Source organism: Osmerus mordax, chromosome 14 (assembly GCF_038355195.1).
Source record: "Osmerus mordax isolate fOsmMor3 chromosome 14, fOsmMor3.pri, whole genome shotgun sequence".
NCBI lineage: Eukaryota > Metazoa > Chordata > Actinopteri > Osmeriformes > Osmeridae > Osmerus > Osmerus mordax.
The window spans coordinates 14,923,548-14,936,841 of NC_090063.1; the positions used below are offsets into that span (position 1 = coordinate 14,923,548).

Sequence of the window (13,294 nt, forward strand, 5' to 3'; positions counted from 1 at the left end):
CTTTGGATAAAAACATATGCTAAATGAATATATTATTGTTACTATATTATTATAAGTAAGAAATTATATCTTACTGGGGGCTGTGAAAATGGGATTGAGGGTTTGGGTTGTTGAGATAGTTGTTGATTCATACAGTTAGTTTTTTTTGTACAAATGTATGTTAAATATATTTGATACAGCATATGTGATTTTTTTTTTTGTAAAAATAAAATAAAAAATAAAAAGTTGCCATCATTGATGAGGACTCCTGTAGGACTATACATTGAAAAAATTATTTTTGAAAAAATGTTTGTAGTTTTTTGGGGGTGTTGTGTGAGAAGAAAAGTTTCGGGGGAAAAATATTTGTACAAATAAAAAACACAAATTGTGAAATAAAACCCCTCAAAAAGTTGCTCATCTGGATCTGGGGTTACGTGCAGGTTGAGGGGGTACATCATGCGTCCGGATTGCGTCCCGGGGGGAGGGGGGGGGGGGGGGGGGGACGACGACGACCACCTCCCGGAAATGAGTCTCTGCAGGTTTTGATGTCTGCAAGTGTGATAGTTTGTCTTCTATGCTATCCAGCCATCTGCAGACAGTATTACTAGCATCCTCAAAAGTGAAAGAAAGTCATCTGAACCTGTACAGTTAGCAACAGACAGTAGCCTATATTTATCCATTTACCCAGACCTAACTAGAAATTAGCATCGTGTTTTCTGCCCTAGATTAAAGGGATACTGTTAGTGTGCAAAGCAGGAACAAAGGATGGGGGTAATGAGATGGCTTTTCTTAGTGGCTCATGAATGAGTAATGATCCCTGAAGGAGATTCTGAGTAGGCTCCTTCTAGCACTCACTGGGAATTATAAAAACATGCAAATTATGTTCTGTTTGGCGTCAGTGTTTGTTAAAGTGCCTGGAAACTACACCATGTCTGGTTTCAAGCTTTGTCAGTTTCTATGTGTTAACTTCATATTGATGTTACATGCCAACATGAAAGGCTAGTTCTTCCCATCAGTTTACAAACAACTGTCATCAACACGTGACTGTGCTTCATGCGCTGTGAAAAGCCCTAAAGAGTATTGTTGTATAACTTTATTGACTTTGAAGCCTAACGTGTGTGTATGTGCAGGCCAGTGGGTGTGTGTATGTGCGTATATGCCTGTGTGTATGTTCATGCCTGTGGGGATATTTATATGTATGTGTGTAGGTGTGTGTGTGTTTGTGTCAAAGTCCCAGAAGGCGTTATCCCCTGCTATGGCACCAGAGGAGGTTGACCTTTGGAGAGCTTTTAGTCCTCCAAGCATAAAAAAAGATCAACACCTCGAGTCCTTGTCTGTAGTTAGAGATTTACAACCTCAACCTCATTTTTGTCACCAGCTCAGTGAACTCTTTCAGGGGTTGTGGGATTATGAGTCATTACACTGCTATAGGACAGGACAGCCTGTTCCTGTTTTATACAGCCTGTGGAGCCTCTCTAACTCTGTCTGATGCCACACGTGCTGCAGTAGGACTGCCTTCTTTGACACCGCTCAACCCATGCATAAAACGTGACAAAGACAGAGCTGTTTTACAGTTCAGTACATGCAAAATAAGGAGGTCAGATGGCTCAGCGGTTAGGGAATCAGGCTAGTAATCAGAAGGTTGCCAGTTCGATTCCCGGCCGTGCAAAATGACGTTGTGTCCTTGGGCAAGGCACTTCACCCTACTTGCCTCAGGGGGGAATGTCCCTGTACTTACTGTTAGTCGCTCTGGATAAGAGCGCCTGCTAAATGACTAAATGTAAAATGCAATACGTTTATTGCAGGCATGTGCCCCGGAGAACATTGCACTTTTTATGTTTCTCACATGGGCTTTTTATTATTACTCCATGGGCTTTATTGGCAAATGCACCAGTACATACAAACACTGAGTTGATACATTTTGTAGATTATTTTTTTTCTTCTCAAAAGTTATAGGACTCATGGTCTTTATAATAACCAATGGTCATAAATAAATAAACACTTTATTCAGAATTAGACAATGGCAGAAAAAACACGTCATTACTCCTGTGATTTGGAAAGAAATGTTTCCCGTACAGTGCTTTGCTTTAAATCTCTAAATGTTTCTCAGTGTTTTACCATCTGTAACGTCGTGTGACACTGAAGTAGAACTTATACAAGTGATTTTCAACATCCCTCCTTCGATACAACCAATTTTCTTGGTCACTTGGTCATCAAGCCCAGAATGAGAAGGCAGAAACTGGGCTCCTCATTACACAAGCTGGGTCTGGGTGGAGCTGGGTGTGGGTGGAGCTGGGTGTGGGTGGAGCTGGGTGTGGGTGGAGCTGGGTGTGGGTGGAGCTGGGTCTGGGTGGAGCTGGGTCTGAGTGGAGCTGGGTGTGGGTGGAGCTGGGTCTGGGTGGAGCTGGGTCTGGGTGGAGCTGGGTGTGGGTGGAGCTGGGTCTGGGTGGAGCTGGGTGTGGGTGGAGCTGGGTGTGGGTGGAGCTGGGTCTGGGTGGAGCTGGGTGTGGGTGGAGCTGGGTCTGGGTGGAGCTGGGTCTGGGTGGAGCTGGGTCTGGGTGGAGCTGGGTGTGGGTGGAGCTGGGTCTAGGTGGAGCTGGGTCTGGGTGGAGCTGGGTGTGGGTGGAGCTGGGTGTGGGTGGAGCTGGGTCTGGGTGGAGCTGGGTCTGGGTGGAGCTGGGTGTGGGTGGAGCTGGGTCAGGGTGGAGCTGGGTGTGGGTGGAGCTGGGTTAGTTAAATGCACCTGGGTATAGCTGGGTCTGAGTGGGGCTGGGGCTGGGTGGAGGTATGTGCAGCTGGGTGGATTGATGTCCAGCTGGATGGAGTTGGGTGTAGGGCTTCAGGTATGTGTAGAGGGGAGGGGGGCTGTGTGTGTGTGTGTGGGGGGGGGGTGCAGTTTCTGTATGTGTGTGCATGAGGGGGATGGGGGGAGGGGTGTGGGGAAGGAGGGGGTGAGGTTTGTCTTAGTATCCAGCAGCGTATCCCCATTTCCTGGGGTCTGATTTGGCATACAGTTGGTTGCCATGACGCACCACCGCCTGCACCACCGCCGCGCCGGATTTGAGTCGTTCCACCACGTGGTTCTTCGCTGCCAGGCCGTCCAGGACCTTCTGAAACCAGGAGAACACAGGAGCTGGGTCAGGCCTGCAGCCTACCCAACAAACCCAAAACTTCTACCCCATCACCCTTAACCAGCACCCCAGACCTCCCCAGCACCCCAGACCTCCCCAACACCCCAGACCTCCCCAACACCCCAGACCTCCCCAACACCCCAGACCTCCCCAACACCCCAGACCTCCCCAGCACCCCAGACCTCCCCAACACCCCAGACCTCCCCAACACCCCAATCCCAACATCCCTACCCGACACCCATACCCAGCATCTCTATGTGAACAGCCCAACACTGACAGCGTGTTCTAACGTTCAGATGTAGAGTGTGAGGTAGCCGGTGCATGAGCCCTACCTGGTCAAAGTCCGGCTCAGCCACAGTCGTGTTGGGATTCAGCTGGTTGTGGACTCTGGAAGCTTCCACAGCTGTTTTCAGATCGTACTTAAAGAACAAGGCGTTCAGAATCACCTTAAAAAAAAAACACATTTTAAAAATGTTAACACGTGGGCATAGCTCAGTGGTCAGAGCATTTGGCTACATATTATAGGGTTAGGGTTAGCTTCAACTCCTTCCCTGTACTTTGCTGTAGGTAGATGGCAGATGTTGTGACTCACCTGGGCGATGGAGGTTGTGATCTTGGTTCCTCCGGAGCCGCCCACCACCATCTTCACCTTGTTGTTTTTGTCAAACAGGATGGTTGGACACATGGAAGACAGCGGTCTTTTACCTGATGTGGGAATAAACCATAAAAGCCAAGTTTAGCATAATACCCCAGCATAGTCCAACCTCACCCTGATAACACCACTCTTCTACACTATGCATAGTACTTTATGTTGTGATGACTGGGATGAATAGTAAGTATATTTTTACCACAGACAAATTGTCATAAGGGGTGTAGGAGAAAACCAACTGTCCCAAAATGACCAAAAGTTAAATATTACCAAGTTACTTTTTTAAGACTAATGTACTTGGCATTGACATGACCTGGTCTGATGAAGTTGTTTGGCGACGGCGGCACCCCGTAGCCGTTGGTGATGAGTGGCGAGCTGAAGTCATCCATCTCGTTGTTGAGGAGGATCCCAGTGGAGGGGGACATGAACTTCGACCCCAGACTGGGGAGGGGGGGGGGGGGGGGGGTAGGTGATCACTATCGCTTTGAATAAAAACATCTGCTGAATGTCCAACATTAAGCTAAATGACTAAACTGTTTCACGATCTGATATGTCAAAGGTCACAGCACATCAAAGGTAACCTTTGACTTATGGAAAGCATCTAATGTGACCTTTGACCCATCAAATCATAAAAGCAATACATTTTATGCAATAATGGTCACAAACCCATGCCCATAACTACTTTTGATCATAGGTGGTATGGGTACATTACATTTACATTACATTTAGTCATTTAGCAGACGCTCTTATCCAGAGCGACTTACAGTAAGTACAGGGACATTCCCCTGAGGCAAGTAGGGTGAAGTGCCTTGCCCAAGGACACAACGTCAGTTGGCATGACCGGGAATCGAACTGGCAACCTTCGGATTACTAGCCCGATTCCCTCACCGCTCAGCCACCTGACTCCTTAAGTGTTTTGGGTCAGGGGGTAGGTATAGGGTTAGGGTTAGGGCTGCTGGGTATGGGTAAGGGTGTGAAACCACAGATGGAAGCGACTTGGTTCCTACAAGTGGTTGATGGTGCTGGTGATCGCCACGGCACTGCCGTCCTCCGCCACCACGGAGGCGTGAGATGTGCCGTGGTCGTCGGGGACAAAGTACTCCGGCTCGTAGTAGCTTTCCGGATGCGTCGTGTCGTCTGTGATCTTCTGATGGATGTTGTTGGCAAAGTAATCTGAGGTAATATTTTGGATGAACTGAGGAGAAGGAGGTAGAGGATGAGAGTCTTAAAGCAGTATCCGAGGTTGACATAAAGAGGGAGATTTGCAGTGTGTGTGTTTACGCCGAGTGTAGAGGAAACACCCTGGGCTTACATCCGTGATATTGAGGAAACGTGGATCACCCAGAATGCTTCGCTTTGCGTAGGCGAAGCGGAAAGCCTCGACGATGCGATGGTAAGTCAGGACCTTTTTCTCATCACTTGACACACTGTCAGGGCTGAATTTGTACCCTGAGGAAAAACAACAACTTTGTATTAATTCTGTCAACAAGACCACCAAAGACCAGCTCTCTAACTCTAAATTGGCTGGGGAAGGAATTTCAACGTTTCAAATTGATTCAGTAGAAAAGTGCCATCTCTCTGTTAAGACTCCAAAAGAATGAGAGTTGGAGCGGTGTGTGCTGACAGCCGCAGTGGAATGAGGGTTTTGTGGGGAAAGAGCAGGAAGTGGGGGTTTGGGGGAGGGAGGGAGATTGGAGTGTAGGATTTGATGAGTTTCAGCTGACAGGCAGTAGCATGAGTCACACTGCACAGACTTGGAAGGGTCTGGGAATTCTTGCAAGCGCTAGATCCACCCGCAGTCAACTGTGTCCAATTAAAGGTAGGTATTGGTCAGATTAGTCTGTTGAAGGCAGGGGGTCGCACATAGTGGGTGTCCAGACGCAGGAAAGGAACACTGAGAGAGATTCATTACTCAGGAATAAAGTTATTTCTAATCCCCCAGTCCAGTGACAGACACTGTCACTGTACTGACGATTAGCAGAGAGGAAAAGTCTGGAAGGTGGCAGCGGACTCACTTTCCATAAATCTAGAGCTGAAACTGTATACCCATCACTCTCTCTCATGGTTCGGTAGGAATGTCATCCATAATTCATTCACCAGACGATTTCATCCAAAGCAACATACAGGGGATATTTGAACCTGCAACCTCTTGATCTGCAGTCAAAGGCTCTAACCACTGAGCAATACCCATCGCTAATAGATAGACAGAGACATAGACAGAATCAGCACCTTTGGGGGACGTTATGAACATGCCTCATCAGGACTAACACGGTGCACACAGCAGAGTGAGATGATAGGCTCAGGCAGTCCCAGAGCCAATGAGTGAGTCAGCATCATCTGCTGACATGAACCTTGCTGACAGAGCAGCGCAACGCCGCCCAGAGACAGGCTTGTGCTTGACGATGCGGAAAACAATCACCTCGGCTTCTTAATTGTTTTCTTCAAGCGCAGCTGTCTCATCAGAAAACCAATCGAGAGAGAGAGAGAGAGAGAGAGAGAGAGAGAGAGAGAGAGAGAGAGAGAGAGAGAGAGAGAGAGAGAGAGGAGGCTTTTCCGTTCCCTAGAGTATGACCCATTACTACCAGAATGTGTACTGGGGGGATAGGCATAGCTCAGGGGTAGAGCATTTGACTGCCAATCAAAAGGTTGCAAATCCCCCCACCCCTACCTCCCACGTATGTCTTTGGATGTCAGCTTCTCCAAAGTGAACAAATTAAGGTGTATTCGACAGCGCCCCCTGTGGGCCAGGTCTGCGTTTACCTTTCAGGATGTTTAAGATGAGGGCAAGGACTGGGCCACTGGCGGGCGCGTTGGGCATAAGCATGGTGTACTCCCCCACCTCCACCCTGAGGGGGTTCTCCTCCAGAAGGGGCTTGTAGTCTCTCAGGTCCTCCAGAGTGATGATTCCACCTAGAACACACACACACAGAAACCAGGCAACATGTTTGAATCATTTACATTTTACATTTTAGTCATTTAGCAGACGCTCTTATCCAGAGCGACTTACAGTAAGTACAGGGACATTCCCCCGAGGCAAGTAGGGTGAAGTGCCTTGCCCAAGGACACAACATCAGTTAGCATGACCGGGAATCGAACTGGCAACCTTCGGATTACTAGCCCGATTCCCTAACCGCTCAGCCACCTGACTCCCATTCACAGAGAATCATTGCTCGAGCAAAAAGGAACGGGTCTAACTTAATCTTTTATTTTACAAACCAGCAAACTATCCATGAATAGATTGGCCTGGATTATCTAAATAGATTATCTTTATGGATTTCTGATACAAAAAGGGTTTGTTATGAAAACAAAGAGGTGATTGTCTGGAGGTTTGAATGAGAACCTGCTGCCTGGATCTCTCTGGTGAGGTTCTGAGCCATGTCTCCCTGGTAGAACACATCCGCACCTCCCTCTGCGATCCTCTCATAGGTGTCAGCCAGCTTGATGTACCTGATGGTCTGATTCTCTTTCAAGACTTTTTTGTCAGGGCCACAAAAGACCTCGCTGCAAGAGAGATTGTGAGTAGACGGGGTCAGATACTGGTAAAGATAGACAGGAGATTAAGAGATTAGAGAGTTAGATACCAGTGTGCTTAAAGGTTTAAGAAACGGTGCGATCTGGTATCTTGTCCAAATCAAATAAAACGTAACTTTATTAACAATACAAGCACTTCTTTACAGTAACGAGCAGTGTCAGAGGAGACGGACGGACAGATAGATAGATGTGCACTTTATACATCCCCTTGGGGAAATACCAGCATGACAACAGTGCATCAAAACAAGTCAAAGAAAAACACCATGAGCACAACCGACAACAGTGAGGAGATCTGATCTCTCACCACAGAGCCGGGTCCCTGGTGATGGTATTTCTGTTGCTGTTGAGGGCCGAGGCCAGGGCCCTGCCTAACGGAAACCCCTCTCGTGCCAGCTTGATGCTGGGCAGGAAAAGATCCTTCCATGGCACCTTACCATGGCGCCGGTGTGCCAGTTCGTACCCACGTATCTCCCCTGGCACAGCGATGGACAGCCCTCCTGTCATACAGAGGAGGAGAGATTGTTAGTGGTAAAAATAAAAAACGAAATAGTTTGTTCATTCAAACATACTGATAAACATCTCTTGAATAATGATGAAGAAAAACGGATGTAATCTCAAATGCTGCTCAGATACTGCTACCCACTCCTAATAAATAAATAAACTCATATATCAGATGTTTTAATCCAAAGGGACATGCGGGTGTGAATTTGACTGCGACCTCTTGATCGGCAATTAAACCGTCTAACCACCAAGCTACACCCATCTCTTATCTCTGCGGCTCGTGCTGAAGGCCATCTCTTTCTCCCTTTAAGGTTACAGCCGTCAAATCATCTCTTTAAGGATTATGTAACTAGTTATGCATTACCTTTCTGGGAAAGGTCGGTGCTGTTACCAAACATGTTTTCTGAGGCGTTGTGAGGAGCCGTCTCTCTGGCGTCTATGGTCTCCACCTTCCCTGTGACGTAGTCAGACACATCCACACTGTACAAGGTACCTCAACATCCTGTTGACTGTTTACATTTGATGTTTCGTTCGTTTAGCGTAGAGTTGGGGTTATCCAACATACAAACAGACATACAAATACAGCAACATACAAATAGAGCACATGGTGTATAGGGCTAACACTAACCCTAGGCCAATTATCTGGGTTCCAGCAGTATTTCAAAATAGTGTTTGGCCAAAGACAAGACTGTGTGTGTTCGTGTGTTTCTGTGTGTGGTGTGCATGTTCACGTGTGTGTACTCATACGTGTGTGCGTGTGTTAGTCGAGTTGAACTGGGAGGCCAGAGGTTACATTTACATTTACATTTAGTCATTTAGCAGACGCTCTTATCCAGAGCGACTTACAGTAAGTACAGGGACATTCCCCCCAGGCAAGTAGGGTGAAGTGCCTTGCCCAAGGACACAACGTCAGTTTGCATGACCGGGAATCGAACTGGCAACCTTCGGATTACTAGTCCGACTCCCTCACCGCTCAGCCACCTGACTCCCTGCTGCTGGGTTAAAGGTGAAGACTGAGACTGTACCAGTAGTTGCACTGTAGATGGTAATGAAGTGACCTCCTCCGATGCCGGTGCTGTGAGCGTTCATCAGCCCCACGCACAGCATGGCAGCTATGGACGCGTCCACCGCTGAGCCCCCTCTCTGGAGCATGTCCCTGAGGTTACATTTACATTTAGTCATTTAGCAGACGCTCTTATCCAGAGCGACTTACAGTAAGTACAGGGACATTCCCCCCCGAGACAAGGTGGGTGAAGTGCCTTGCCCAAGGACACAACATCATTTGACACGGCCGGGAATCGAACTGGCAACCTTCTGATTACTAGCCCGCTTCCCTAACCGCTCAGCCACCTGACTCCTGAGGTTGGCGTTGTGTACACACACACGCAGCAAAGACACACACACACATAGAGCAAAGACACACACACATGCACACATACACACACACACACGGCAAAAACACACACACAGAAACACATGTCAACATACATACACACACACACACATAGAGCAAAGACACACACACATGCACACATGCACACATACACACACACACATAGAGCAAAGACACACACACAGAAACACATGCACATATACACACACACACATACATAGAGCAAAGACAAACACACAGAAACACACACACACATACACACATGCAGACATACACGCACACACATGCAGACATGTACACACCGACAGTCCCACATGTACACATCCGCATCCATTCAGACATGAATATCCCACACGTACACACGCCCACACACACAGACACAACACAGTAAACAGTTTTAATCAAGGGAAAAGGCAGGACTGTTTGTAGACTGGCTGAATTACAATAACAGAAGCTTCAATGCTGGAGAAGATGAAGCGGGGAATTTATTTGTGTGCGGAAGCAAAACAACTCTCCAATTTGGCATCTGCTATTTCCGGGCCTTTTTAACAGGACACTTTGATCCTTGCATTTACGTAATCTTAATGTTACGTAAGTGTTGGTCAAATGTATTTACGCAAATTAGATGAGAAGCATATCAAAAGTATTGTGAGCATTGCATTGTGAAAGACAATTACTTCATATGAAAGATATTTCTTTGATGACACACTGATTAGGTGTGGTGAAAAAGTGATTGTGTAATTTTGTGCCTTGTACTTTGTCAATTGAACATGTGATTACATGTTTGAAAAAACAGACTTTTTGATGATCTGCTTTGAGTTTTGTACTAACAGTTGTGAGGTTTTACCACATACTTGTGAGAATAGTACCAAAGCGAATAAAAAAAACTGTAAAGGACTTTATGATCAACTGTGTTTTTTTTTAAATGTTTATGTTAAGATAAATAAAGATATGGACTATGTTTGTGTGTTAATTATCTCAGTTACGACCTGACATAGTGAAGACTATAATATATTGTTGTGATATATTATAGTATATTATATATTTATTGTCATAAATGTACAGGTGTGTGTATTATGGGAGTTCTGACCTTCCTATCTCTGAACATGGGCCGGCGTCTGCGGCCACGGCTGCTCTGGAGAAGGCCTGGTCAGTGGAGGGGCTCCTGGAGTTCTCACGGAAGAACACCCCCAGAAACGTGCCCACGGCCGCTGCCAGCAGGACCAGCAGACCAACCACCACAGATTTATGGACCATGTCTCTGTTAGGGCACACACCGTCAGGTCTACCTGGAGGGAGGGAACCAGGAAAAAGGTATATATATATATATTATATACTATTACTCTGCCAGTCAAAGTGCTATATTTATCAAGTGCACAGTATAACACAATTTTTTTCTGAACAATGATATTCTTAACTCATGGCAAGCAAGCAACAGCAAAGTAGTAGGCATAAAAATAAATATTAAATTGTTGAAAAGAGTCACAAGTCAGAGCAAGAACAGCAAACATGTCATTAAAAACACCAGCAGCGGTGCCCACGTACAATAGAAAAACCATAGAGATAATAATAATCAAACAACTGCGAGGAAACTATCTTAACCTCCATAAAAGACTAATTAACAAGAGCTTTTATAACTGAAACCTCACGCTCTCTCTATGGAGCCGCAGCGTGTTTCTTTGTGAGGGCACGGTTCACTGGAATGTGAAGTCGGTATACTGCTGTCTAATAAGTTGATTAACTAATAAATCATAACACAATAAAATCTGAATAGAATATTTAGATTATTCTTTTAATAAAAATGCTCATTGTTACGATTACAACGGGTTATCAGCTGTTTGCGTTGTATAAGACTGTTAACTGCAGATGCTGGTCTCTGCTCTTGGGACTGGAACTCCTTGTACCACAGTTATAATAAGTCAGTAATCAGTAAACTATTATGGCGAGAGTGTCTGAGAAGCTATCAAAATTGACAGTGTTCCCTAGGCCTGACGATGATTTACATATTCTATTCAACACTGTTTATTCAGTCTTCTGGCGCTTGTGTCTTGATCATGAAAAGTTGAGGACGTTGAAGTCGTTTAGCAGACACTTTTATCCAAAGTGACTTTAAATAGTGCATGTCAGAAGGTGGCACAAAGTACAGCATTACCAGTCAAACATCACAGTGCTAGTTCCTTCTTTTCGTTTTTAAACTTCCTCAATCTCTCTAACACACACACACATTGGGTCTACATGTATTTCAAATACAGACTAACAATAAAGACAATAATTCCCAGTGGCAGAATAAAGTTCTAAAATGATTAAACTGTTGGGGAAAGTTGCTCTACGGAGATCAGTGCAGAAGAACCTGGATGTTCTCCGGAGAAGGATCAGGAGGCGGCATTGAAAAGCGTCTAGAGACTCTGGCAGGAGGCCCTCCAATGCAGCGTGTGCATGCGAGACCACGCTAATACAACACAGTGAGCTGTGAGTCACAGCAGGCCAAGCCAATCCTGAGATTAGAGAAAGAGGACAAGAGAGCCTGACAAGAGAGCCTGACAACGATGCAAGTCGACCATTTTGTGATGGAAGACGTCAAAACTCCACCATAGAACACTTAGGAGGAGAGAGAGACAGAGAGACAGAGAGAGACAGAGAGAGAGAGAGAGAGAGAGAGAGAGAGAGAGAGAGAGAGAGAGAGAGAGAGAGAGAGAGAGAGAGAGAGAGAGAGAGAGAGAGAGAGAGAGAGAGAGAGAGACGGACGGAGGGAGGGTGGGATAGTGGATAGAATAACAACTTCCAGAGCCTTTGTGATTGTCACAGTCTGTACAATTGGTCTGTTCCTATTAAATTGACAATGCTCATTCACATGCTGGGGTCTGCGACTCTGCTCACATCCGACACTTCAACAGCCAAGTCAGGAAGCAGGCAGACACACACACACCCAGTCTCCCACGCACCATCCTGCCTGACTGCTGTCCTGCCAAAGGGATCTGCAGCATGCTAAATGACCATTCTGCATATCACACTACAGCACATGTAGGCACGGCAATGTGTTTATGTGTGATGTTCGATGAGAAGAAACGCAAAGAGTTCAATATTAGAAAAGAACAGTAGGTTTCAATGCACTGTAACTAAATTTAAAATGGCGAAATTAAAAACTGAAAACTTGCTGTGCACAGGCCGCATACAGAGGAAAACAGTAAAGCTGGCACAGACACCTGATGAAATGCGATGTTTGTCCAATCTCAATCAATCATACACGATACTTGGATGTGAACGTGTCTCTCTGGTAAGCATTAACTGAAGCACTGTCAGAATTTAACCATCACAAAACCGTAGAACTAACCACTCTTGATACTTGATACTTCTGCTGAACTTTCTTAGCAAACTATTTATAATTCTCTACTAAATAAATACAATGTAAAATGTGACTGTTGTCAGAATGTGTCTGTTTGTTGGGACCGAGTCCTGGTCTTTGCATCGCTGCCCTGCAGAGCTGGATGAGAACAGGACTTCTGTGTAGTGCAGTACATCCTCCTGTGGAGCCTGTGCTTGCCTGCAGCAAAACCAAATTAAACCAGCAACACAAGAGACTGGAATATCTCAGCTCCACAACACATCCTCTTCCCTTGCTGCCGTTCAGCCCCCCCCCCCCCCTCCGCCTGCATCCCCCCCCCCCCCCCTCCCCGCCCTGTCCAAATCCCCCACATCAAAGCATGTAACAACACTGGACACTTCATTAGGTGTACAGCAGCGCAGGTGGTCTGGATATAAACACATGAAAATGATCAAACATACTGGAAGGCTCTCCCCACTTCCATTTTGTTTGAATTCAAACGCCAAAACGATTGATTCGTCCACCTGTTCGTTGCGAGAAGATCTCTCCCCCTACCTTTCTGTCTCCTGGACCTCTGCAGTAGACCGGTGTTGCTGTCAAGCTCCTCTGGTCAGGATAAGATGTACAAGCTGCCTACGCTAAGCAATACACCGTAACTCTCAATGTGTAACTATTACAATGCCAATAAACTTTAACCTCCCGTTCCATAAAAATACCTGCACTGTTCACAGGTGAAACGAAAGAGTAAATGTGCTACTGAAGGGTGGGTGTCATCCTGCCCCCACCGC

At 46.1% G+C, this 13,294-nt stretch overlaps 1 protein-coding gene across 1 annotated transcript; it reads right to left on the bottom strand.

Moving 5' to 3' along the window:
* Positions 1-2,924: 2,924 nt before the first annotated feature.
* Positions 2,925-13,280, bottom strand: ggt1b (gamma-glutamyltransferase 1b). Its single transcript, XM_067250552.1, has 13 exons — positions 13,062-13,280; positions 10,275-10,473; positions 8,817-8,947; positions 8,156-8,245; positions 7,595-7,787; positions 7,100-7,260; positions 6,520-6,669; positions 5,072-5,208; positions 4,767-4,954; positions 4,073-4,200; positions 3,703-3,815; positions 3,443-3,556; positions 2,925-3,089 (listed from the first exon to the last, which is right to left on the bottom strand). The coding sequence occupies exons 2-13, from the start codon at positions 10,439-10,441 to the stop codon at positions 2,943-2,945; spliced, it is 1,719 nt and encodes a 572-aa protein (XP_067106653.1). The 5' UTR covers positions 10,442-10,473; positions 13,062-13,280; the 3' UTR covers positions 2,925-2,942.
* Between the last annotated feature and the right edge of the window lie 14 nt (positions 13,281-13,294).

Bases quoted from the DNA above. Each gene is read 5' to 3' on its own strand.
- ggt1b (XM_067250552.1), bottom strand. From the start codon at position 10,441: ATGGTCCATAAATCTGTGGTGGTTGGTCTGCTGGTCCTGCTGGCAGCG. The intron at 4,201-4,766 runs GTAGGAACCAAG...CCCCCTCCCCAG, and splicing joins ACCAGCACCATCAACCACTT to TCTGGGGTCGAAGTTCATGT. The intron at 3,557-3,702 runs GTGAGTCACAAC...TTTTTTTTTAAG, and splicing joins TCACAACCTCCATCGCCCAG to GTGATTCTGAACGCCTTGTT.